The 27316-nt window shown below is 45.8% G+C and overlaps 1 protein-coding gene across 3 annotated transcripts; it reads right to left on the bottom strand.

Moving 5' to 3' along the window:
- Nucleotides 1-363: 363 nt before the first annotated feature.
- Nucleotides 364-26941, bottom strand: LOC311110766 (uncharacterized protein). Of its 3 annotated transcripts, none has more exons than XM_084153330.1 (5): nt 26887-26941; nt 20388-20533; nt 2461-2599; nt 2153-2260; nt 364-2037 (listed from the first exon to the last, which is right to left on the bottom strand). In XM_084153330.1, exons 2-5 carry the CDS (start codon nt 20531-20533, stop codon nt 985-987), a joined length of 1446 nt encoding a protein of 481 aa, XP_084009456.1. In that variant the 5' UTR covers nt 26887-26941; the 3' UTR covers nt 364-984. The 3 variants fall into 3 exon arrangements, with proteins under 3 accessions (XP_084009456.1, XP_084009455.1, XP_084009457.1); XM_084153329.1 differs by having other exon boundaries at nt 26881-26941; XM_084153331.1 differs by lacking the exon at nt 20388-20533 and having other exon boundaries at nt 26881-26939.
- Between the last annotated feature and the right edge of the window lie 375 nt (nt 26942-27316).

Consider the following 27316-nt stretch of genomic DNA (forward strand, 5'->3'; position numbering starts at 1 on the left):
ATCATGTCTATTTGTGCTCTTTAGTTTGCTTCAGTTGATGTATAACTTGACTTTCACTCCATTATGATGTGGATATGCTGTCCAGGGTGACTGCGCCAGGAGATGGAGCTCACTGAAAATTTTATATTTCTGATTTAATTTCTGTAGACTATCAATGAAATCTGCACGGTCCAGAGTGGCCTTATACAATGATTAATAAACAAAAAGATTAGTCAAACACCTGTGTTGAAGTTCCTTCTGACTGGGTAAAGTGGATGAACTGTGAGTGGGATACCCTTTCTGTCGCTGAACACGGCTCTGGTTGACAGTCTTGCAAGAGGCCATTTTGTACACTGTTGTTGTAAAGAGGATAACACAGCATATATTTATGAAAAATTACGTTTATTCTTAAGAGTAAGAAAAATGTAACAACTTCTTGTCTTCGATGATACAAAACAAATGCTTTTGTACTATGTACACAGTCAAATGTATGATATAGAGCTAAAGAGACAACTTATTTGCAACTGTGATGAGATTCCCAAAACAAAAAGGTTTCAAAAACATTCACAGATAGTTACTTGACTCCAGGTGCCTCTGTACACTGTCACCTAACCAGATGTGCAACATTGTAGCCATACTGTAACATGATGCATTAGAGGAAGTGATAGTACTTTAGAGATCATCCCTGAATCCTTACTCAACCTTAACTCACGCCAAGGTTTCCTTCTTACCAGTGCAAGAAAACCTTTGTTGTTGATAGTTTATTGCATTTTCTTTTGTCTCACTTAGATATTGTGGCACTTTGTTTTTAGGCACAGTACGTCCAGTATAGTTTCACTGGACATTAGAATTCTTCCATTGGTTTATCCCCCCACCCAAATATACTCTTCCCCCTCTCCATAAACATACACTTTAACAATGAAGGATGGAAGGGGAGTGACCCACCCTCTGGAGAAGCAGAGTCAAATCAACTCCCAACTATTTCACAACCTCTCAATAACCTTCTTACGACTTGTTGTTAAACATCACATCCTCAAACTTGACTATCCTCCCTCCTTCAGTCTCCACCTCCTTTTGCTCCCAAGTCTCCACTTCACCATTTCTTTGCTCATAGCGGCGGATTCGCACCTTGCCCTTTGTGGGGAGTGGGCATGGGAGACCCTTCGACGCCTCTTTGTAGAGAAGCTGTTTCATGACTTCTTGACTGGGTTGAGCCATGCCTGATGGAACCAGTGCATTACCCTGGTTTACCTTTGGATGGGGAGATGGTGAGTTCTTGACTTCAGGCTTTGGAGAGGCTGCCCGCTCCCATCTTGACGGGGAAGGTGAACGCTGTACGGGTTGTGGTTGCAGTGTTGTCTTGACCTCAGTCTTGACCTCAGTCTTTGGCAAGGCTGCATGCTCCCATCTTGACGGGGAAGGTGAACGCTGTACGGGTTGTGGTTGCAGTGTTGTCTTGACCTCAGTCTTGACCTCAGTCTTTGGCAAGGCTGCACGCTCCCATCTTGATGGAGAAGGCGCTCGCACAGGAGCTCGCACTAGCGTCTTGACATCAGGCCTTGGTGAGGCTGTGCACTTAGCTCTCGATAGAGGGGGTGAACGCTGTACAGGAGCTTGAGGATGTGGCGATGTGTCTTTTACCTCAGTGTGAGGAAAGGGTGTCGGAAGATGTCCTCTTTGTTGCTCCCCGGTGTTGCCACCTCCCCCTGCCCTTCGTATCTCTGGCATGATCCCGGCCATGGTGGCTCGCACTGTGGGGTCGCTCTGCACCATCCTACAGACAGCATTACAGTACTGCTGTCCCTGGAGACTGAGGATCTCATGGATCTTAGCCGGACAGACACTGGGGGTGTGCAGCCTGACTCTGGCACAGAGTTCAGCGATGATTTTACCCATAGCCCACACGTCTGAACGCTGGTCTCGGTGGCCCCTCCTCTGCAGGACCTCAGGTGGAGAGTAGGCCTCGTTGCCCATATCCACGGCAGAATTTAGGCCGTTGCGGAAGAATTTGGCCAGTCCCATATCAATGATCACAGCTCGGTGAGTGTCATGCTCTACCTGGAAGAGATCATTTGAGAGGGGTGGAAAAATATTGTTTTATATCTAATCTAAGCATTTATTCTCATTAATGAAGAACATTAAAACAACAAAACTATTTTAATGCCTGTCTCACCATGATGTTCTCAGGCTTGAGGTCCTGATGGACGATATCTTTGCTGTGTAGGTGAAGTAGTCCTTCACACATGCCTGTGATGATGGTGGCCTTTATAGATGGAGTTAACTATGGAAGATCAAAGGCTTTCATTATCAACTGATGAGTTAACTTGCACTTTTTTGTAATAATGTTTGGACGGTCCCCTGAAAATCCTGTAGGCTTAGATACTTATTTATCAGATATGTTTAGATATATTTTTCTATGTGAACTTTCGTCAACACTGTCACATGCGTGTTTGGTGGCAGCAGTGGGATCCTTAGACCTACCTGTATTTTAGATTTTTGTGATTTGAAGATGGTTGTCTCCAGTTCCTCTCCAAAGATGAACTCCATGGGGATGATCCACTTAGAGTCCTTGAGTGTTGGATTACCCAGAAGCTTCACTATGTTAGGATGAATTGCCTTACTGGAGTCCCAGGTCACAGAGAGAGTGAAATAAAATGGAGATAAAGGGTTATGAGGGCATTGGAGTCTACAGACAGCACAACTAAGCACTTCTGTAGTGACCTTCTTCACCAGCACCTTCATCAACACCATATCTCATATATCAAAGCAAAATCGAAGAAGAGACCATATTTTTCCCCTTTGTTTCTCCTAGACACAAATGAGCTCTCTTTAAACACCAAAATGAGACTAAGAACATTTTCTTATATTTCTACATTTCTACTTAAGAGAAACAACCACATACACTATATATACAAAAGTACATTGGCAGTAGAATGGTCTTACTGACGAGCTCAGTGACTTTCAACGTGGCACCGTCATAGGATGCCACCTTTCCAACAAGTCAGTTGGTCAGATTTCTGCCCTGCTAGAGCTGCCCTGGTCAACTGTAAGTGCTTTTATTGTGAAGTGGAAATAACAACGGCTCAAATCAAATTGTATTTGCCACATGCGCCGAATACAACAGGTGTAGACATTACAGTGAAATGCTTACTTACATGCCCATAACCAACAATGCAGTTTAAGAAAAAAAATAAAAATAGCAAATAATTAAAGAGCAGCAAAAATAAAATAACAGTAGGGAGGTACCGGTACAGAGTCAATGTGTGGGGGCACCGGTTAGTCGAGGTAATCGAGGTAATATGTACATGTGGGTAGAGTTAAAGTGACTATGCATAAGTAATAGATCGTCTGTCCTCGGTTGCAACACTCACTACCGAGTTCCAAACTGCCTCTGGAAGCAATGGAAGCAACGTCAGCACAGGAACTGTTAGTCAGGAGCTTAATGAAATGGGTTTCCATGGTCGAGCAGCCGCACAAAAGCCTAAGATCACCATGCGCATTGCCAAGCATTGGCTGGAGTGGTTGGACTCGCCGCCATTGGACTCTGGAGCATTGGAAACGTGTTCTCTGGAGTGATGAATCACGCTTCACCATCTGGCAGTCCGATGGACGAATCTGGGTTTGGCGGATGCCAATAGAACACTACCTGCCTCAATGCATAGCGCCAACTGTAAAATTTGGTTGAAGAGGAATAATGGTCTGGGGCTGTTTTTCATGGTTCGGGCTAGGCCCCTTAGTTCCAGTGAAGGGAAATCTTAACGCTACAGCATACAATGACATTCTAAACGATTCTGTTCTTCCAACTTTGTGGTAACAGTTTGGGGAAGGCCTTTTCCTGTTTCAGCATGACAATGCCCCCGTGCACAAAAAGAGGTCCATACAGAAATGGTTTGTCGAGATCGGTGTGGAAGAACGATTAGTTACCGGAGTGTAACTCCAGTTCTATGAGTGGAGCGGAGCCCCATAGGGGAGCTCTGCTCCTAATGGTTTACCCTCTGCCCTAAGGCAGCAGCAGCCTGAGACAAAATTATGCACACACCTACAGCCAATAGGAGTACAGGTGTCCCTATAAGAGGGGGTGCCTCCCCTCAATCAGCCTCCCGAGATATTTTTCTTCAGCGAGACTAGAGAGGGTCGGCAGGGCCTTAAGTCCTATGGGGCTCCGCTCCACTCATAGAACTGGAGTTACACTCCGGTAACTAATCGTTCTATATCGTGGAGCTCCGCCCCATAGGGGAGCTCTGCTCCTAATGGTTTAAGGCGGAGCGTAGCGCTCCAAAATGTACTCCCTGCCGAGCCTAACACTTCCCATCGAAACGAGAAAGTCAAGCCTAGCAATGGCTGCAACCGAGTCCCGCAGTACTGCAACTAAAAACCCCTACGGGCGTCACAATATACCGCGTCATCGGTTAAAAAACCCGCCCCACCTAGTCCAATGGCAATGCCAATGACTAGTGGGCAGATCACCAGAATATAAGCCATACTAATCTGTACTAGCAGATAGATGTGCCTCAATATCCTGTGAAAACACTACCGACCACTAATGGAATGACATCAAGTGTCACTCTACATTATGAACGCGGTAGACCGCCTCACTCACTCAATGGAATCCCAGAGATTAGTGGGCAGGAACAAAAACATGAGTCATACTAACTGAACAAGCAGATAGATGACCTCATATTCTGTAAATCAACGCATGCCTCTACTGTACTGATCCTGTCAGTCAGGATTCATGTCACAAAATATATTTTCTTATCCAAAGCGGACCTGATGGAAACCCAGTCCATAGTCCTGCTTTTCCCTCTCTTCCTAGCTCCAGATTTCCCTTCAGCTATGCTGAGTACAGACCGAGCCAAAGAGTTTGAAAACACATCTGTCAAAAACACGTCTTCCTAACCAAAGCGGACCTGATGGAAACCTGAGTCCACAGTCCTGCTTCTCCTCTCTTTCTTGCTCAAGATCTCCCTTCAGCCACGCTGAGTACAGATCGAGCCAGAGAATTAGAAGACATATCTAAGAGATAGAAACGGATAAATGGAGACGGCGTCGACCAGGATGCTGCTCTACAGATATCCTCTACTCCTGTTCCTCTAAAAAGGGCAGTAGAAGCCGCTACTCCACGAGTGGAGTGAGCTCTGATACCCTGAGGCAATTGCCGCCCTGCTACCTCATAAGCTCTCAATGCCTTCACAAAGCCAGTGAGACAGCCTCTGTTTTGAAAGTGGTCTACCTAGTGCAGCCGCACCGTGACACACAAACAACTGAGGCGATGACCTAATCGCTGCTGTGCGCTCGACGTAACACGCCAAAGCGCGTACCGGGCACAGGCGATGGAGCTTCTCCTCACTCCTCTCTCTATGAGGAGGAGGAGAAAAAGCCCACAGCTCCACGGTCTGTGACCTATATGAACTCTTAATAACCTTCGGCACAAATGCCGGGTTAGGACGTAACACTGCTCTGCTCAGGTCACCATTGATGGCCAGGCAGTCAGGTCTCGTCGAAAGAGCACACAAATCACTGACCCGCTTAGCTGTAGTCAAAGCGAGCAACAGTGCTGTCTTGATAGACAGCATCTTGAGGGGTATTTGATTCAATGGCTCGAACGGCGACTTACATAGCGCTTCGAGTACCAAAGCCAAATCCCACTGAGGAAGCGTGACTCTAGGTGTTGGCCTAAGTCGTCGCGTTCCTAATAGGAAGCGTTTCACTAGAGGGTGACTAAAGACATTGTCTCTGCCAAAACCCTCATGACAAGCTGAAATCGCTGCTGCAAACACTCTAATCGTGGCAGGCGATTTTTGCTTATCAAACATGAGCTGCAGAAAAGAGAGAATACTCTCCACCTGACAGCTCATGGGGTCCATACCTTGTGTGACACACCATCGTGAAAACACGTTCCATCTACTGGCATACATCTTAGAAGTGGAACTGGCACGTGAACCCTGTATGGTCCTGATCACTGCATCAGATAACCCACGGCGCTCTAGCCTGTCCCTCTCAGCAGCCAGGCCTTCAGTGGTTGGCCGATTATGGGCAATTTCCCTATCGTGCCAGCCGCCTGAGACAACGCGTCCCGTCGATGTGGAATTGGCCAAGGTGGCGCAATCAACATCTGACTCATCTCCGCAAACCACAGAGCCCCCGGGCGATCGGGCGCTATCAGTATCACTGACAGCCCCCCTGACCTCACCCTGGCTAGCAGTGGGAGAATGCAGGACAGCGGAGGGAATGCATACAGGAGAACTCTCGGCCACGGTTGGTGCGCAAAGGCGTCCCTTCCCAGTGGCGGTTCGTCCTGTTCCCTCAGAGAGAACCACAGAGGACATTGCCAGTTCACGCGTGACGCGAATAGGTCCACCTCGGCTCTCCCGAATTGTTCCCAAATCTGGAGAACAATGTCTGGATGCAGACACCACTCGTCGTCTCGAGGACCCCCTCTTGACATGAGGTCTGCTCCTACGTTCAAGTAGCCCGGAATGTGTGCTGCTATCAATGAGCGAAGGTGCTCGTGAGCCCACAGCCACAATTCCTCTGCCGACCGATGGAGAGCAGGCGACCTGACTCCACCCTGGCGATTTATGTGGGCTACTGTGGTCCGGTTGTCTGACCAGACCAGCACATCGCGACCCCGAAGGGTAGACGCGAAGTGGGTCAGAACCAGTCGAACCGTTTCCAACTCCAGGAGGTTGATGTGACGACCTGATTGAGGCCACACACCTCCTATCGCTTGTGTCTGACATGTCCCTCCCCATCCCGTCAGGGACGCATCCGTGAATACTGGGATGTGAGAGGACACCTTTCCTATCGGGACTCCGTGCGTGAGAACGCGCGAGTTTCTCCAATAGTTTAGGTCTGCACTGAGCGAGAGGGGAACCACCACCAACCGATGACGTTGACGCAATGGGTCTAGTCTTAGTTGGGCGAACCATCGCTGCGTCCTGCGCATGTGCAGGAGTCCCAGCGGAACCACAGAGTGGGCTGACGACATGAGACCCAAAAGTGACATGATCGACAGCGCCGTCACCGTGTGATTCGGACGACACTTCCTTAGGGCTAGCAACAAGGCTACCCTTCGGGGGTCCGAGATTCGAGCCCTCATCCTCACAGTGTCTAGCTGTATCCCCAGGTAGACAATCTGATGAGTGGGCCAGGGCGCGCTCTTTTTCCAATTCACAGCGAACCCCAGACTTGTGAGATGCATCACTGTCTGTGTTGTGTGAGTGATCGCCAGCTCTGCTGACGGGGCGAGAACCAGTAGGTCGTCCAGGTAGGCTAGTAGCCGTATTCCCTGACGACGCAACGGTTCCAATGCCGCCTCCACACACTTGGAAAATGTGCGAGGTGCCAGGGCGTACCCAAATGGCATCCTTGTGTATTCGTACGCCACCCCTTGAAAGGCGAACCGCAGAAACTTCCTGTGACGCGGCTGAACCGGCACATGAAAGTACGCGTCCTTTAGGTCTATGCTCGTACAAAAGTCCCCTCTCTGGACACATTCCAGCAGACGTTTTGTCGTTAGCATTCGGAAGGGCCATTTGGTTATGCTCTCGTTGAGAATGCGTAAATCCAAAATCGGCCTCACTCCCCCCGTCTTTTTGGGCACTAGGAAATAAGGCGAATATAGCCCTTTGTTCCTTTGCTCCCGGGGAACTACTGTCACCGCCTCCTTCGCCAAAAGTTCCGTAATCTCTGTCATCAGAGCGGCCACTTTGTCTGCGATAATGCGCCGTCCCCAGATAGCTGCTGTGTTACAATGCCTGGGGGCGCCGATACTCTGGGCACCTTGGTGACCGCGGTAATCGGGCCCTCCGTGAACGGAGCATGGGTCTGGCTCGTACTAGTGGAGACCTTAGTCTGTACTAGTGCGCCATCCCCAAATAGCGGCTGCGTCCTCATGTCAGAATCTGACCGGGACTGCTGCCTTCTATGTAAAGCACTTCTTATACATGAAGTGTGATGTGACGACCTGATTGAGGTCTTCTGGATACCTACTCTTAGTGCCTGTTCAGCAACGCACCCTCGGTGGGCTGAACGGCTCTTAGAGTGGTAAGGAAGAGAGGGTGAGATTTGAACGCTCTCGGACGTATTATGGAAAATAGGCTCTTTTTTGACAAAGTCAGGTGGAGCCAACTCTTTATTAAACACATCAACAAAAGCATTTACATCAGCACCCGTCCCTTCAACCGAAGGGTGGGGGGGAACAGTGGGCGCGTTCGACACCATCGATGCGTCCTCCATCCTCTCCCCCGCGTCCCGTCACGTACGCCTCCTCTTGCCTCCCTTGGAGGGCCAGGTCGGCGTCCTCGTCACCTCCCTCGCCGGCTGTAGTGGGGCTACCGTAGCTGCTGGGAGGGCCGAGCCCGCTCCCTTGCTGCTCGTGGCCGCCGGATGACGCCGATTACGACGCCTCGTCGTAGATCCCGGTCTACTTAGAGGGGCGGAGGTAGATGGCCTTTGGGGAGGAGGGGGGCCGAGTCGTCCTGCCAACGGCAGGTGCTTGGCCAACTGCTTCTTCTCCTCCTCCAACTTCGAAAAACGCTCCGTCGCCTCTTTCACTGCGACCCCAAAGAGGCCGTCGTCAGAGAGGGGGGCGTTCAAGAGAGACGTCCTGTCTGCCTCTTTCATGGAAGTCAAAGACAACCAGAGGTGTCGTTCCCCGACCACCGAAGTGGCCATGGATCTCCCCGCGCAGACTGCGGACGCCTGTGTAAGGTGGAGTATGGCGCCAGAAATTCTGGACGCCTCCTCCACCTCCTCCGGTGCCATCTCTGTCTTACCCGTGGTTAAACAGGACAGAGAGGCCGCCAAGAGGGCAATGTTGTTAGCTGCTGCTACAGCTTGGGCTCCCAACCCAAAAGACTTCTCTAACAGCGACGCTGTGAGTCGGTCCTTCTGGGATGGCAACGTGGCCTTCTTGGAAGAGGGCCAAGGGCTCGAACCCGGTACGAGATACGCCGCCATGGCGCTCTCTAACCTGGGGATTCCCTGACCCTGAAGCCTTCCTTCCACTCTCGTGAATGGGAGATACGCTTTTACAGGCGAACGCGCCGCTAAAGGTGCCTCCCACGAGCCTCCAACGTACCTAGCCAAAGAAGGCATGGCAGGAGCCACTGGCTCTGCCGCCTTCCTTGGCCTGGAATAAGGACCGCCCTCCATCATATCAACCTCCGGTGCGGAGGGAAGAGGGGGCAGCTCTATTGCCAGCCGTTGAGCAGCTCTCTCAATGAGACCCGGAAAATCCGCTCTCAGAGAGGCTGCAGCGAAAGAGAGAGCTTCTGATCTCTCAGAGCTCGTATCCCCTTCGCTATAGGGACTACAAGCCCTCTCGCTCTCCAAAGGAAAGGGGGGCTTGAAAGTATGAGGGACGGGGTCCGACTGTTCCATTGGAATGCCAGACCCTTCCTCAAAATCCCCATCTTCCCCCGAGTCTGCGCCGTCGGACGACGCCTCTGAAGCAGAGGCTAGTATCGACAACACATCCTCAAGGGGGATGTCCTCCCTGAAAAACGCCCAACGCTGCTTCCTCTCCTTTAAAGAAAGGAGGGCGCAGGAGGCGCAATTCGGGGGACTGCAGACGCCTTCCTTGGCATGCTGGGATCCCAAACACACGAAACATAAGTCGTGGTGGTCACCGGCCGCCATGGAAGTGCATCTGCACTGAGCTCTGAAAATAGCTTTTGGGGGTGGAAAATCTCCCGGTGTGCTCATTTAGACGACGTTGATGACTGGAATATCAACGGCGTTTTCGTCCTGAGTCTTCATGCTTCGTCTCTTCTTGGCTCTTCAGTCTAGTCATCCAGTCGCTGAAGAAAAAGGGAGGCTGATTGAGGGGAGGCACCCCCTCTTATAGGGACACCTGTACTCCTATTGGCTGTAGGTGTGTGCATAATTTTGTCTCAGGCTGCTGCTGCCTTAGGGCAGAGGGTAAACCATTAGGAGCAGAGCTCCCCTATGGGGCGGAGCTCCACGATATAGAACTTGACTGGCCTGCACAGAACCCTGACCTCAACTCCATCGAACACCTTTGGGATGAATTGGAACGCCGACTGCGAGCCAGGCCTAATCAGTGCCCAACCTCACTAATGCTCTTGTGGCTGAATGGAAGCAAATCATGTTCCAACATCTAGTGGAAAGCCTTCCCAGAAGAGTTGGGCTGTTATAGCAGCAAAGGGGGGACCAACTCCATATTAATGCCCATGATTTTGGAATGAGATGTTCAACGAGCAGGTGTCCACATTATTTTGGTTATGTCGTGTAGCTCATATATGTTTTACTTGAATCAAAATAAGAGATCGCTCTAAATTGTCTTAAATAATTGAACTCTCCTGTACAGGTCTCCATGCATGATACAATGAGATTACAGCAAGATCTCAAATATAACTCGATATGACTGTATTATGACGGCAATGATTTGGATGCTCCTTCTGCATTTTTTTGTTACCAACAATTTTTACGACCAACTGCTGCAACTGGCACATGACCACGTCACGTTCGGGCGGGAATTTTTTTATTTCAGTGCCAGTTAGCTAGCTAGCCAGAGATTCACTCACTGCGGTCTTTTCAAATGTCAAGCCTCTACGCAATATTAGCTGTGATTTCAACAAGACTTTCAACAAAGTAGACTACAAAATAACTTAGAAAGAACTGAGGTAAGGGAACAATTTACGTGTCTGAACATCAAATGTTTGCTGTAAATTTAACTATTTATTAGCTAGCTAGCTAGCAAACTTTAGCTGTATTTTGGATAACTTTAGCTAGCTACACATGCTAACATAGTTTTTTTTAGATATAGCTAGTTAGCTAGTCAAGGTGAGCCGAAGAATCTGCCTAGCTAACGTTACAGTTTGTTAATGTAGCTAGCTAGTTAGTTATCTAAATCATAACTAGAGGGTTGAAAATATTGTTATACTAACGTTAGCCAGCTAGCTAAATAAAGCTAACGTTAGCAATTTGCCATTCGTACAATATGTTACAAATTTGAAAAACGTATGATATGTTAAGAATTTAAATGATATGGATAACATTAGCTAGGTGGCTGACGCTAATATTAGCTAGGTGACCAGAGTTAGCTAGGCTAGGGGTTAAGGTTAAAGGGTTAAAGTTAGGGGAAGGGTTATCTAATATGCTAAGTAGTTGCAAACTATCTAAATATTAAGTAGTTGCAAAGTTGGCTATTAGCTAAAATGCTAAAGTCTTCCGTAATGAGATTGGGTTGTTAGAGGTTCGCGTTATACTCCTACCCATCCACCCCGACCAACCACTCTAATTTTGTTTTAGCCTGAAGTAACCTTCTGTCTTATGTAACCATACCAAACGTAACATATCATACTAATTTGAGTGGCCCGGATTTACGTTTACTATGTTACGTCTAGTACCTCTCAAATTATGAAATGTATAGCTAGCTAGTTAACGAGTGTCTATTTAGTGTTGATAATTTTAACTGCCAGTGCCAATATGTGTTTAGGCAATTTCTTATGATAAACGTGTACAATGCATCAGCAGCCAAACTAACAAGACTAAGGGGACTGCGGGAAAGTTGGGTAGCTAGAAACTAGAGAGGAGGAGCAAGGTCGGCCTTTTTACACGATTCATATTGAAGCATAGAGTTGTTTTATAGAGACATAAAACATTATTGTACTCAATATCTTTGTACTGGAAATAATTTTCGATAAATATGACAACCTTTCTTATAGACATGTTTGTTTGTGTGTGTGTGTGTGTGTGTGTATATGTGAGTGTTTGTGTATCTACTGGCCAGCAGAGGCAGAAGTATTATGACCTGATGAATGGTTCCTACATGGACCAGACTGTGCCCACAGGAGGCCCTGACCGAGTGATTTCAAAGCCCAGCTTCCACACAATCCGACACGGTACCCTCACCAAGGGCTCATCACAACCATCCAACTGTCATTTTCATGTAATATTTATGATTTACCTTTATGGTTCCTCATGCTTGAGACTCATTGCCTGCTTTTGTGTAATGTATCATGCTTGAGACTCATTGCCTGCTTTTGTGTAATGTATCTATCTAATCCTCTCTTCTCATTGTTTCTGTGCAGTCTTCAGATATCAGGCGGAAGCTGTCCTCTGAGAGCTGGCTTGGCTGCAGGGATGCTGGCACTCACCCCCGGGAGCACCAGCTCCTGCTCTGTGGACACGAGCTTCAGAAAGCAGCGTCTAGACATGCCCCCCTCCTCCATGGGGGAACCCTAAACCCCAGGCTGCTCTGCTTCCTCCCTGGGAGGAGGAACGCACTATACCCCTCGCTCCTGGACTCCGTTCTCACAGGACTCGGGCTACTCTGTTCCCTCTCAGGAAATAAAAGTTATTTGAATTGAAACACCCTGTTGGGGTGACATTTGGAAATAATAATAATACAAATAAAAAAGAACATGAGGTTATAACATGCATAACAGTAGTCTTGAAAACCCAACCCTGGGCAAGTGACTAGGGTCTGATTTGAACGACAGACTATTTTGGCAACTTTGATAAGGGAAATAAAATTATTTTGGATGGGTCCTCTTCAGACAGACAACTCTCCCAACAAATCATGGCAACAAATCACGAGGCAAACCAAAGTTTGCAGGCAAAACCTTTGCAGTGGTTTTACTAAAGATAGTTGATGCAAACTAGCCACTTGCGAAATGCATTGGTTAAAAATAACTTTGCTAGCTACTTTTTTTGTATTTTATTCAAGCAGGTAAGTTAGTGATATAGGCAGTGACGTAGTTCCTCAATGCCAAACTTATGTTCTATTACATACAGACGCTGTTAAGAATTGAGCATTTGAAAATTGTGTGAGGCTACAGAGACTAGCAATACAGCTCAGTTAAAGTTGAGCAATTATCTACATGTTTAGTTATTATAAAAAAGTATATATTTTTTAGATTCATTATGATCACAATATTAAATGTGGCTACTTTTGTTTAATCTAAACCCTCTTTCTGTCATTGTGTTTCTGTCAGACATTCTGGACACAGCGCTGGGCCGTTGACTGGCTGTGGCTACCCTGCCCAGGACATGTTGACCTCGTCCTCCTCTGCTGTCTCCTCCTCAGTCTGGGCATACAAAGCTCCCCATTATCTGGAGGACCCTCATGCACCTTCTCAAGACCCCTATTACAGGGGTCGCCCCACGTACCCCCCTACTGCCCCATTCCGTCCTAACAAGCCCCCGCTCTACCCCACCTATCCTAACGCTGGAGGGGCTGGACAGCACATTTCACAGAACCCTGCAATGCCTCCCCCGCCCCTTGCACTTCAGGCCGGCAGGGACAGAGAGAGGGACAGGGACTCAGGTGGGATTGTCTCTAGAAGGTCACCTTACCAGGAGGCCAACTCTTCCTCTAAGTATTCCCACCACTCGCACCACACAGAGCGAGAGAGAGGGGAGAGGGTCTACAGACGAGACAGCCTGGGCTCCAGAGACCACAGCAGACACCGTAACCACCACTCATTCAATCACAGCCGCTACCACAAGCATCCAGTGGGGGAAAAAAGTATTTAGTCAGCCACCAATTGTGCAAGTTCTCCCACTTAAAAAGATGAGAGAGGCCTGTAATTTTCATCATAGGTACACGTCAACTATGACAGACAAAATGAGAAAAAAAAATCCAGAAAATCACATTGTAGGATTTTTTATGAATTTATTTGCAAATTATGGTGGAAAATAAGTATTTGGTCAATAACAAAAGTTTCTCAATACTTTGTTATATACCCTTTGTTGGCAATGACACAGGTCAAACGTTTTCTGTAAGTCTTCACAAGGTTTTCACACACTGTTGCTGGTATTTTGGCCCATTCCTCCATGCAGATCTCCTCTAGAGCAGTGATGTTTTGGGGCTGTCGCTGGGCAACACGGACTTTCAACTCCCTCCAAAGATTTTCTATGGGGTTGAGATCTGGAGACTGGCTAGGCCACTCCAGGACCTTGAAATGCTTCTTACGAAGCCACTCCTTCGTTGCCCGGGCGGTGTGTTTGGGATCATTGTCATGCTGAAAGACCCAGCCACGTTTCATCTTCAATGCCCTTGCTGATGGAAGGAGGTTTTCACTCAAAATCTCACGATACATGGCCCCATTCATTCTTTCCTTTACATGGATCAGTCATCCTGGTCCCTTTGCAGAAAAACAGTCCCAAAGCATGATGTTTCCACCCCCATGCTTCACAGTAGGTATGATGTTCTTTGGATGCAACTCAGCATTCTTTGTCCTCCAAACACGACAAGTTGAGTTTTTACCAAAAAGTTCTATTTTGGTTTCATCTGACCATATGACATTCTCCCCATCCTCTTCTGGATCATCCAAATGCACTCTAACAAACAGGGGGACACGTCTGGCACTGCAGGATTTGAGTCCCTGGCGGCGTAGTGTGTTACTGATGGTAGGCTTTGTTACTTTGGTCCCAGCTCTCTGCAGGTCATTCACTAGGTCCCCCCGTGTGGTTCTGGGATTTTTGCTCACCATTCTTGTGATCATTTTGACCCCACGGGGTGAGATCTTGCGTGGAGCCCCAGATCGAGGGAGATTATCAGTGGTCTTGTATGTCTTCCATTTCCTAATAATTGCCCCCACAGTTGATTTCTTCAAAACAAGCTGCTTACCTATTGCAGATTCAGTCTTCCCAGCCTGGTGCAGGTCTACAATTTTGTTTCTGGTGTCCTTTGACAGCTCTTTGGTCTTGGCCATAGTGGAGTTTGGAGTGTGACTGTTTGAGGTTGTGGACAGGTGTCTTTTATACTGATAACAAGTTCAAACAGGTGCCATTAATACAGGTAACGAGTGGACAGAGTAGCCTCTTAAAGAAGAAGTTACAGGTCTGTGAGAGCCAGAAATCTTGCTTGTTTGCAGGTGACCAAATACTTATTTTCCACCATAATTTGCAAATAAATTCATTAAAAATCCTACAATGTGATTTTCTGGATTTTTTTCCCTCATTTTGTCTGTCATAGTTGACGTGTACCTATGAACAAAATTACAGTCCTCTCTCATCTTTTTAAGTGGGAGAACTTGCACAATTGGTGGCTGACTAAATACTTTTTTCCCCCACTGTATACAGTTTGTGAATAGCGAAAGGTAAAATTCAGTGTTATATTGATACAAGATGTGAATATCAGTGACAAAAAAGTTTTGCAGTGGTATCATGATACTTTGACATGTCATTGTTTTGTGGGTAATATTTTGGCATCGGGACAACCCTAATAGTTATGGGGCAAAAAATATATAGAGTTACATATCGGAATATTATTTTTGACGCTATATCATATAGTTTTGACAATGTCGCATATTATTTTTGCGCTAGTTGGCTGTACCTGCACCAAAACTCGAGTATTATAGCTTGTTCTCCATCTTCTTTTTAAAAAGGGAGCCAATTTGTTTTCAGCACTTAATTCCATGGCTCTCTCGTTTCTCTGCAGCAGACATACACTACCGGTCAAAAGTTTTAGAACACCTACTCATTCAAGGGTTTTTCTTAATTTTTACTATTTTCTACATTGTAGAATAATAGTGAAGACATCAAAACTATGAAATAATACATATGGAATCATGTAGTAACCAACAAGTTTTAAACAAATCAAAATATATTTTATATTTGAGATTCTTCAAATAGCCACCCTTTGCCTTGATGACAGCTTTGCACACTCTGTCTTTGTGAGACACGGTGTGGGTGAACGGATGATCTCCGCATGTGTTTTTCCCACCGTAAAGCATGGAGGAGGCGATGTTATGGTGTGGGGGTGCTTTGCTGGTGACACTGTCTGTGATTTATTTAGAATTCAAGGCATTGTGGCGCCGGTAGTATGGGTGATGGACACGGATATAGAGCAGGCATTACGCACAGATCCATCTCCACCGCAGCTGCGGTACATGCCTGCTCTTATCCGTGATCGTCTGATCTTCTGGGCACACACGTCACCCTCCTCTGGTCACCCAGGTATCGGCCGTACAGTGCGCTGCTTGAGCGGAAAGTACTGGTGGCCTACCTTGGCTAAGGACGTGAGGGTGTACGTCTCCTCCTCCTGTAAGCTACAACCATTACCAGTTCCACGACGACCATGGTCTCATCTTAGTATTGATTTTCTGACTGATCTTCCCCTCTCTCAAGGTAACACCACCATCCTGGTCGTTGTGGACCGCTTCTCCAAGTCCTGCCGCCACCTTCCTCTGCCCGGTCTCCCCACGGCCCTGCAGACTGCGGAGGCCCTGTTTACTCACGTCTTCCGGCACTACGGGGTGCCAGAGGATATCGTGTCCGAACGAGGACCCCAGTTCACGTCCAAGGTTTGGAAGAAGTTAATGGAACGTCTGGGGGTCTCGGTCAGCCTGATCTCTGGGTTCTACCCTGAGTCAAATGGGCAGGTGGAACGAGTAAATCAGGATGTGGGTAGGTTCCTGCGGTCCTACTGCCTGGACCGGCCGGGGGAGTGGTCGGTGTTCTTGCCATGGGCAGAATATGCCCAGAACTCTCTCCCCCATTCCTCTACTAACCTAACACCATTCCAATGTGTTTTAGGTTACCAACCGGTTCTGGCACCATGGCACCAGAGCCAGACTGAGGCTCCTGCGGTGGATGACCGGTTTCGGCGTGCGGAGGAGACGTGGGACGCTGCCCACATTCACCTCCAGCATGCCGTGCGTCGTCAGAAGGCCAACGCTGACCGTCACCGCAGTGAGGCCCCGGTCTTCGTACCGGAGGATCGGGTCTGGCTCTCGACCCGGAATCTACCTCTCCGCCTGCCCTGCCGGAAGCTGAGCCCGCGGTTTGTGGGGCCGTTCAAAGTCCTGAGGAGAATTAACGAGGTTACGTATAGGTTGTTACTCCCCCCTGATTACCGTATTAACCCCTAGTTTCATGTGTCCGGTGGTGGTTGGTCTGCTCCAGGAGTCTGAGGTGCGGGAGGTTCCTCCACCTCCTCTGGACATCGAGGGGGCCCCGGTGTACTCTGTCCGTGCCATCCTGGATTCGAGGCGTCGGGTGGGGGGCCTTCAGTACCTGGTGGAGTGGGAGGGGTACGGTCCGGAGGAACGGTGCTGGGTCCCGGTGAGGGATATCCTCGATCCCTCCCAGTTGCGGGATTTCCACCGTCGCCATCCGGCTCGCCCTGCTCCGCGTCCTCCTGGCTGTCCCCGAGGCCAGGTCGGCGCGCTGCTAGAGCTGCGCGTCGGGGGGGGGGGGGGGGGGGTACTGTCACGACTTCGGCCGAGGCTGCCTCCCCTCCTTGTTCACGCAGGCTTCGGCGTTCGTCGTCACTGGAGTACTAACCAGTGCCGCTCCAATCATCATCACAATTGTCTTGTCAATCACACACACCTGGTTCTAATCCCCTAATTAGTCCATGTATAAGTGTTCCCTCTGGCCCCTTGTCCTTGTGGGTGATTGTTTGTTTGTGGAGGTTAGTGAAGCTCGGTGGAGCTCGTGTATTTTGTATCGACGGGAGTTTTCCCGTGTGCCTTGTATTTTCCAGTGAGCCTGTTTTGTGCCCTGGAGTGTGTTTGACGCATTTCTGCGTAAACCTGTATTTTTACGGATTAAAGCCTGTTATTCTGTGATTTACCCTCCTGCGCCTGACTCCTTCAACACCACCTCATCACAGGTAGTGTATGGTGGGTGAGCAATATGTTTGGAACATCGAATTCCAAACAAATCTCAGTATGGCATCGCAATACATATTGAATAGTGAGAATCGCAAAACATATTGTATCGTCACCAAAGTATCACGATAATATCCCTGGCAATTCCCAGCCCTAAACCCTAATAAAGTATGTAATTTCACATGGGTTAAGCGGCATTTCAGGTGAACTCCAGGTCCATTTTGACATGTGTAAGATGTTTGCAATCATCTGTTCGAGTGTTCATGTGTTAGTGACGGCACTTTCAATTTCAGACAAGGGTGTTTGCAATAACTGATTTCAGTGTTCATACAGAGTTTCACTAGGTCACAGTTTGTACCAGTTATGAGCTGGTATGTGCTGACTGACAGCTTTTTAGACAGCTCCCCCAGGCATTTTGCAGGGAGTTTTCCACTTTGGCTCTGTCTAAATGGGGTGGTGAAACGTTGGTGGTTTACCCAATAAATTACTGGGAGGCTGTATATAGAGTGTTCGACTCTCTTTATGTAGTTTTAATAGCAAACAGTTTACTCGCCTTTAGTCAGCACCTCTACCAAAAAATGTTGGGTGGGCGCCAGCTGATGCTGTTTTTTTCAATGGGGTTAATGAAAGCACTTTCAATTTCACAACAATTTTAGAGAAGGCCATATTTTGACTATTTTGTTATTTTACAAGTGATACTATTTTGTATTAAAAGCAATCTAACCTCTTCCCAGTCACTTTTTTAGTATGTTTGACAAAGTTGTATGTATAAAAAAAACATTAAACATTAAAAGTTGTTAACGTTTAAATAATCTGTTGTCGTGATACTTGAATGTGAATGTGTTTCATGCATGCACATTTTTATAATGTATATACAGTTGAAGTCGGAAGTTTACATACACTTAGGTTGAAGTCATTAAAACTTGTTTTTCAACCACTCCACACATTTCTTGTTAACAAACTATAGTTTTGACAAGTCCGTTAGGACATCTACTTTGTGCATGACACAAGTAATTTTTCCAACAATTGTTTACAGACAGATTATTTCACTTATAATTCACTGTATCACAATTCCAGTGGGTCAGAAGTTTACATACACTAAGTTGACTGTGCCTTTAAACAGCTTGGAAAATTCCAGAAAATGATGTCATGGCTTTAGAAGCTTCTGATAGGATAATTGACATTATTTGAGTCAATTGGAGGTGTACCTGTGGATGTATTTCAAGGCCTACCTTCAAACTCAGTGCCTCTTTGCTTGACATCATGGGAAACGCTAAAGAAATCAGCCAAGACCTCAGAAATAAATGTGTAGACCTCCACAAGTCTGGTTAATCCTTGGGAGCAATTTCCAAACGCCTGAAGGTACCACGTTCATCTGTACAAACAATAGTATGCAAGTATAAACACCATGGGACCACGCAGCCATCATACCACTCAGGAAGGAGACGCGTTCTGTCTCCTAGAGATGAACGTACTTTGGTGCGAAAAGTGCAAATCAATCCCAGAACAGCAGCAAAGGACCTTGTGAAGATGCTGGAGGAAACAGGTACAAAAGTATCTATATCCACAGTAAAACGAGTCCTATATCGACATAACCTGAAAGGCCGCTCAGCAAGGAAGAAGCCACTGCTCCAAAACCGCCATAAAATAGGCAGACTACGGTTTGCAACTGCACATTTTGGAAAAATGTCCTCTGGTCTGATTAAACAAAAATAGAACTGTTTGGCCATAATGACCATTGTTATGTTTTGAGGAAAAGAGGGTCCCTTGCAAGCCGAAGAACACAATCCCAACCGTGAAGCACAGGGGTGGCAGCATCATGCTGTGGGGGTGCTTTGCTGCAGGAGGGACTGGTGCACTTCACAAAATAGATGGCATCATGAGGAAGGACAATTATGGGGATATATATTGAAGCAACATCTCAAGACATCAGTCAGGAAGTTAAAGCTTGGTCGCAAATAGGTCTTCCAAATGGACAATGACCCCAAGCATACTTCCAAAGTTGTGGCAAAATGGCTTAAGGACAACAAAGTCAAGGTATTGGAGTGGCCATCACAAAGCCCTGACCTCAAACCTATAGAAAATCTGTGGGCAGAACTGAAAAGGCGTGTGCGAGCAAGGAGGCCTGCAAACCTGACTCAGTTACACCAGCTCTGTCAAGAGGAATGGGCCAAAATTCACCCAACTTATTGTGGGAAGCTTGTGGAAGGCTACCCGAAACGTTTGACCCAAGTTAAACAATTTAAAGGCAATGCTACCAAATACTAATTGAGTGTATGTAAACTTCTGACCCAGTGGGAATGTGATGAAAGAAATAAAAGCTTAAATATATCATTCTCTCTACTATTATTCTGACATTTCACATTATTAAAATAAAGTGGTGATCCTAACTGACCTAAGACAGGGAATTTTTACTAGGATTAAATGTCAGGAATTGTGAAAAACTGAGCTTAAATGTATTTGGCTAAGGTGTATGTAAACTTCCGACTTCAACTCCTTGATGCTCAAAAAGGCTTTTCTGGCGCAATAAATGAGACATTAATGAGCTCATGAGGAGACAATGATAAGATCTCATCTATTTCTCATACTTCTCAAATGTAAGTCTCAATCCAAGCTCATTTGTCTCATGAAAGTTTCAAGAATTCATTCTCTTAGGAGAAACAGTTCAGATATAGGTGATCACTAAATGATAGAAAATGGAGATCTCCCATATTTCTTCAGAGATTAAAAAAAGACCACTGAGCAAAATACTTTCCCTCTGGGCTGATATCACCATTTAGCAACATAACATGATAGCAAATTGTCTGTCATACTCACTTGTATACTTGACACTCTCTCTCCAGGTCTCTCCGATTGATTAAGTGTTGTGGCACCTTCTTGATTGCAGCCCAGGTGTCATTGTACTTCTCCCTGTATATCTTCCCAAAGCAGCCAGCAGCAAGAGTTTTGGTGGAATACTCCATCTAGGGGGTTTGGTGGGGAGTGGGTAGTGGGGTCAAGATCCGAAAGAAATGTGAAAAATTGTGACCAAAAACGACTAAAGCATTCACCTCTGCATAGCATTTGTTATAGTACTATTGTTAAGGTAAGTACCGGTAAGTACACCCTACAGAGTCAATTCTCTCAATGTTACAAAGACAAAGAGAAATTCCAAAGAAGATGATAATGAGGTGGGTGAGAAGGGTGTGTCTGTTGACTTAGAAACTAATGCAAAAAGTGTTTCAACTGTAGAACAGAGAAATTCTACAGACAGCGGCCATGTCCGAAAAGCCTACCCATATTTGCGTCCTAAATAGTAGGTTGTTTGGGTATGTGAAAAAAGAAAGTTTAATAGTATGCAACATTTTGAAAATCAAGTGTACTTTAAATGCCCGGATGTCATACTCATTTCGGCTTTGACAACAGCTGATCAATTACAGTGGGGAAAAAAGTATTTAGTCAGCCACCAATTGTGCAAGTTCTACCACTTAAAAAGATGAGAGAGGCCTGTAATTTTCATCATAGGTACACGTCAACTATGATAGACAAAATGAGAAAAAAATTCCAGAAAATCACATTGTAGGATTTTTTATGAATTTATTTGCAAATTATGGTGGAAAATAAGTATTTGGTCACCTACAAACAAGCAAGATTTCTGGCTCTCACAGACCTGTAACTTCTTCTTTAAGAGGCTCCTCTGTCCTCCACTCGTTACCTGTATTAATGGCACCTGTTTGAACTTGTTATCAGTATAAAAGACACCTGTCCACAGGTGTCTTTTATACAGGTAACGAGATTAGGAGCACACTCTTAAAGGGAGTGCACCTAATCTCAGTTTGTTACCTGTATAAAAGACACCTGTCCACAGAAGCAGTCAATCAATCAGATTCCAAACTCTCCACCATGGCCAAGACCCAAGAGCTCTCAAAGGATGTCAGGGACAAGATTGTAGACCTACACAAGGTTGGAGTGGGCTACAAGACCATCGCCAAGCAGCTTGGTGAGAAGGTGACAACAGTTGGTGCGATTATTCGCAAATGGAAGAAACACAAAATAACTGTCAATCTCCCTCGGCCTGGGGCTCCATGCAAGATCTCACCTCGTGGAGTTGCAATGATCATGAGAATGGTGAGGAATCAGCCCAGAACTACACGGGAGGATCTTGTCAATGATCTCAAGGCCGTGAAGGACCGAAATCCTGCAGCACCCGCAAGGTCCCCCTGCTCAAGAAAGCACATATACAGGGCCGTCTGAAGTTGGCCAATGAACATCTGAATGATTCAGAGGAGAACTGGGTGAAAGTGTTGTGGTCAGATGAGACCAAAACCGAGCTCTTTGGCATCAACTCAACTCGCCGTGTTTGGAGGAGGAGGAATGCTGCCTATGACCCCAAGAACACCATCCTCACCGTCAAACATGGAGGTGGAAACATTATGCTTTGGGGGTGTTTTTCTGCTAAGGGGACAGGACAACTTCACCGCATCAAAGGGACGATGGATGGCGCCATGTACCGTCAAATCTTGGGTGAGAACCTCCTTCCCTCAGCCAGGGCATTAAAAATGGGTCGTGGATGGGTATTCCAGCATGACAATGACCCAAAACACACGGCCAAGGCAACAAAGGAGTGGCTCAAGAAGAAGCACATTAAGGTCCTGGAGTGGCCTAGCCAGTCTCCAGACCTTAATCCCATAAAAAATCTGTGGAGGGAGCTGAAGGTTCGAGTTGCAAAACGTCAGGCTCGAAACCTTAATGACTTGGAGAAGATCTGCAAAGAGGAGTGGGACAAATCCCTCCTGAGATGTGTGCAAACCTGGTGGCCAACTACAAGAAACATCTGACCTCTGTGATTGCCAACAAGTGTTTTGCCACCAAGTACTAAGTAATGTTTTGCAGAGGGGTCAAATACTTATTTCCCTCATTAAAATGCAAATCAATTTATAACATTTTTGACATGCGTTTTTCTGGATTTTGTTGTTGTTATTCTGTCTCTCACTGTTCAAATAAACCTACCATTAAAATTATAGACTGATCATGTCTTTGTCAGTGGGCAAACATACAAAATCAGCAGGGGATCAAATACTTTTTCCCCTCACTGTATAGTAAGGTGGAAATTCTGTTAATTCTAAACTGGTATTCTAATCCATTCAAAACCAACCAACTAAACTCAGCAAAAAAAGAAACTTCCTCTCACTGTCAACTGCGTTTTTTTTCAGCAAACTTAACATGTGTAAATATTTGTATGAACATAACAAGATTAAACAACTGAGACATAAACTGAACAAGTTCCACAGACATGTGACTAAAATAAATGGAATAATGTGTCCCTGAACAAAGGGGGGGTCAAAATCAAAAGTTACAGTCAGTATCTGGTGTGGCCACCAGCTGCATTAAGTACTGCAGTGCATCTCCTCCTCATGGACTGTACCAGATTTGCCAGTTCTTGCTGTGAGATGTTACCCCACTCTTCCACCAAGGCACCTGCAAGTTCCCAGACATTTCTGGGGGGAATGGCCCTAGCCCTCACCCTCCGATCCAACAGGTCCCAGATGTGCGCAATGGGATTGGGATCCGGGCTCTTCGCTGGCCATGGCAGAACACGCACAGAACGAGCAGTATGGCTGGTGGAATTGTCATGCTGGAGGGTCATGTCAGAATGAGCCTGCAGGAAAGGTACCACATGAGGGAGGATGATGTCTTCCCTGTAACACACAGTGTTGAGATTGCTTGCAATGACAACAAGCTCAGTCCGATGATGCTGTGACACACCACCCCAGACCATGACGATCCCACTCCAGAGTACAGGCCTCGGTGTAACGCTCATTCCTTCGACGATAAATGCCAATCCGACCATCTCCCCTGGTGAGACAAAACCGCGACTCATCAGTGAAGAGCACTTTTTGCCAGTCCTGTCTGGTCCAGCAACGGTGGGTTTGTGCCAATAGGCGACGTTGTTGCCGGTGATGTCTGGTGAGGACCTGCCTTACAACAGGCCTATAAGCCCTCAGTCCAGCCTCTCTCAGCCTATTGCAGACAGTCTGAGCACTGATGGAGGGATTGTGCGTTCCTGGTGTAACTCGGACAATTGTTGTTGCCATCCTGTACCTGTCCCGCAGGTGTGATGTTCGGATGTACCGATCCTGTGCAGGTGTTGTTACACGTGGAGTGCCACTGCGAGGACGATCAGCTGTCCCTCCTGTCTCCCTGTAGCGCTGTCTTAGGCGTCTCAAAGTACAGACATTGCAATTTCTTGCCCTGGCCACATCTTCAGTCCTCATGCCTCCTTGCAGCATGCCTAAGGCACATTCACGCAGATAAGCAGGGACCTTGGGCATCTTTCTTTTGGTGTTTTTCAGAGTCAGTAGAAAGGCCTCTTTAGTGTCCTAAGTTTTCATAACTGTGACCTTAATTGCCTACTGTCTGTAAGCTGTTAGTGTCTTAACGACCGTTCCACAGGTGCATGTTCATTAATTGTTTATGGTTCATTGAACAAGCATGGGAAACAGTGTTTAAACCCTTTACAATGAAGATCTGTGAAGTTATTTGGATTTTTACGAATTATCTTTGAAAGACAGGGCCCTGAAAAAGGGACATTTTCTTTTTATGCTGAGTTTATAATTGAGGCACTCCCAGATTCCTGATAGGGCAGTACCCTATTTATGCCAGCGGGGTAAAATGATGTCAAACAGGTTATTTCATACTCTACACAGGAACAAAATGTCACATCCTGTGTTGTGTGTCATCCATTTGTCATTAATTGGCATAGTAATAATATACACTGAATGTACAAAACTGCTCTTTCCATGACATTGGTCATCCCTTGAGGTCACCTGTTAAATCCACTTCAATTAGTGTAGATGAAGGGGAGGAAACAGGTTAAAGAAGGATTTTTCTTGACAGTGTGTCAAGAACTACAACGCTGCTGGGTTTTTCACACTCAACAGTTTCCTGTGTGTATCAAGAATTGTCCACCATCCAAAGGACATCCAGCCAACTTGACACAACTGTGCAAGGTATTGGAGTCAACATGGGCCAGCATCCCTGTGGAATGCATTTGACACATTGTAGAGGCCATGCTCAGACGAATTGATTCTGTTCTGAGGGCAAAAGGGGGTGCAACTAAATAGTAGGAAGGTGTTCCTAATGTTTTGTACATTCAGTGTAGATTACACACAGAGACATAGCAATAGACACAGCAAGACATAGATGATGTATAGGAGCAAAGCTGTCTGAGGGACAGACATCAAGATAGGTAAATACCTTTCAGTGACCATTTGTGGCCTGCCATCAAATATAATATGGCCCCTACTTCTGTTCCCAACACTACAATTATTTGAAAAGATCGATGTTGGGAGTGACAACACATTACAATAATGAATTCATAGCTCATGCTTTTCAAGCAAGGAGGGAATTGCTAAACTATGAGCATGTGCCTTCAGAAAGTATACATACCCCTTGACTTATTCCACATTTTGTTGTGTTGCAGCCTGAATTCAAAATGAATACAATTGTACACAATTCTCACCCATCTACGCATAATAGCCCATAATGACAAAGTGAAAACGTTTTCTTTTTTAATTTTGCAAATGCATTAAATAAAGTACAGAAATATATATCTCATTTACATAAGTATTCACAACCCTTAGTCAATACTTTGTAGAAGCACATTTGGCAGCGATTACAGCTGTGAGTCTTTCTGGGTAAGTCTCTAAGCGCTTTCGACACCTGGATTGTGCAACATTTGCCCATTATTCTTTTCAAAATTCTTCAAGCTCTGTCAAATCGGTTGTTGATCATTGCTAGACAACCATTTTTCAGGTCTTGCCATAGATTTGCAAGTAGATTTAAGTCAAAACTGTAACTCCGCCACTCAGGAACCTTCACTGTCTTCTTGGTCAGCAACTCCAGTGTAGATTTGGCCTTGTGTTTTAGGTTATTGTCCTGCTGAAAGGTGAGTGTGTCTGGTGGAAAATAGATTGAACCAGGTTTTCCTCTAGGATTTTGCCTGTGCTTAGCTCCATTCCGTTTCTTTTTTATCCTGAAAAACTCCCCAGTCCTCAACGGTTACAAGCATACCCATAACATGATGCAGCCACCACTATGCTTGAAAACATGGAGAGTGGTACAATACTGTGTTGTATTGGATTTGCCCCAAACAAAAAGTGAATTGCTTTGCCACATCTTTCGCAGTATGACTTTAATGTCTTGTTGCAAACAGGATGCATGTTTTGGAATATGTTTTATTCTGTACAGGCATCCTCCTTTTAACTCTGTCAATTAGGTTAGTATTGTGGAGTAACTACAATGTTGTTGATCCATCCTCAGTTTTCTCCTATCATAGACATTAAACGTTTTAATTGTTTTAATGTCACCATTGGCCTCATGGTGAAATCCCTGAACAGTTTCCTTCCTCTTCGGCAACTGATTTAGGAAGGATGTCTGTATCTTTGTAGTGACTGGGAATATTGATACACCATCCAAAGTGTAATTAATAACTTCACCATGCTCAAAGGGATATTCACTGTCTGCTTTAAACATTTTTTACCCATATACCAATAGGTGCCCTTCTTTGCGAGGCATTGGAAAACTTTCATGGTCTTTGTGGTTGAATATGTTTGAAATTCACTGCTTCACTGAGGGAAAGTACAGCTAATTGTATGTGTGGGGTACAAAGATGAGGTAGTCATTAAAAAATCATGTTTAACACTATTATTGCACACACAGTGAGTCCATGCAACTTATTATGTGACTTGTTAAGCAAATTGTTAAGCAAATACTCCTGAACTTAATTTAGGCTTGCCATAACAAAGGGGTTGAATACTTATTGACTCAAGACATTTCAGCTTTTCATTTTTAATTAAATTGTAAAAATGTCAAAAAACATAAATCCACTTTGACATTATGAGGTATTGTGACAAAATCTCAATTTAATCTATGTTAAATTCGGGCTGTAACACAAGAAAATGTAGAAAAAGTCAAGCGGCGTGAATACTTTCTGAAGGTACTGTAAGAATATGAAAATGATTTTTTTTAAGCAATGTTCAGCTCTCCTGACATTGCCGTTACACTAATGGCCACATTGGGCAAATTACGCTGACACCTCTAGAAGCATGGAACCGGATATACATGTTTTCTTAATGCCTCATGATAGGCAATAACCTTTGCAATCCTCTCTAGTAGCTACATTCATTTAATTGGATATTGATACAACACACAAAATCACAATTGCCTTTGTTCTACTTTACAAAAGCAAAGTTGATTAACTTAATGCTTGTTATAAATGGGAAGTTAATCAAATAGAGTTTATATCATCTTTAAATAAAATTATCCTTACCTCTACCTCAGTCAGTTAAGTTCAAGAATGGCTGCTGTCTTGCTGTGTCAGGTTTAAACATGAGAGAACACAGTTGTCTGTGTTTTATACCTCTCCTCTGCCCCACCCCTAAAGTAGTCACGCCCCTTTATCTGGTGGCAGAGAATGTGGTCTGTCATACTGTGATGAAGCTGTGGGATAGCTTGTAAGGAAAGACATGTCCGAATCATAAACTATTTGCTCATACCTGCTCCTGCTTGCTAAACTCTGCCCGGGACTCTGAGAAACATATTTAAGGCAGAGCCGAGAGCGCAGGCAGGTCTTGACAGGGGAGCTGGTGCTTTGATGTATATTGGGCTCTGTAACCCTTGCAAGTATCCGCAGTGCAAGTTTCAACGTTTTTTATGTCACGTGCACAAGTACAATGAAATCCCTTTCTTGCAATCTCCAAACCCAA

The sequence above is a fragment of the Coregonus lavaretus genome, assembly GCF_964263955.1.
Source record: "Coregonus lavaretus genome assembly, chromosome: 3".
Taxonomy (NCBI): domain Eukaryota; kingdom Metazoa; phylum Chordata; class Actinopteri; order Salmoniformes; family Salmonidae; genus Coregonus; species Coregonus lavaretus.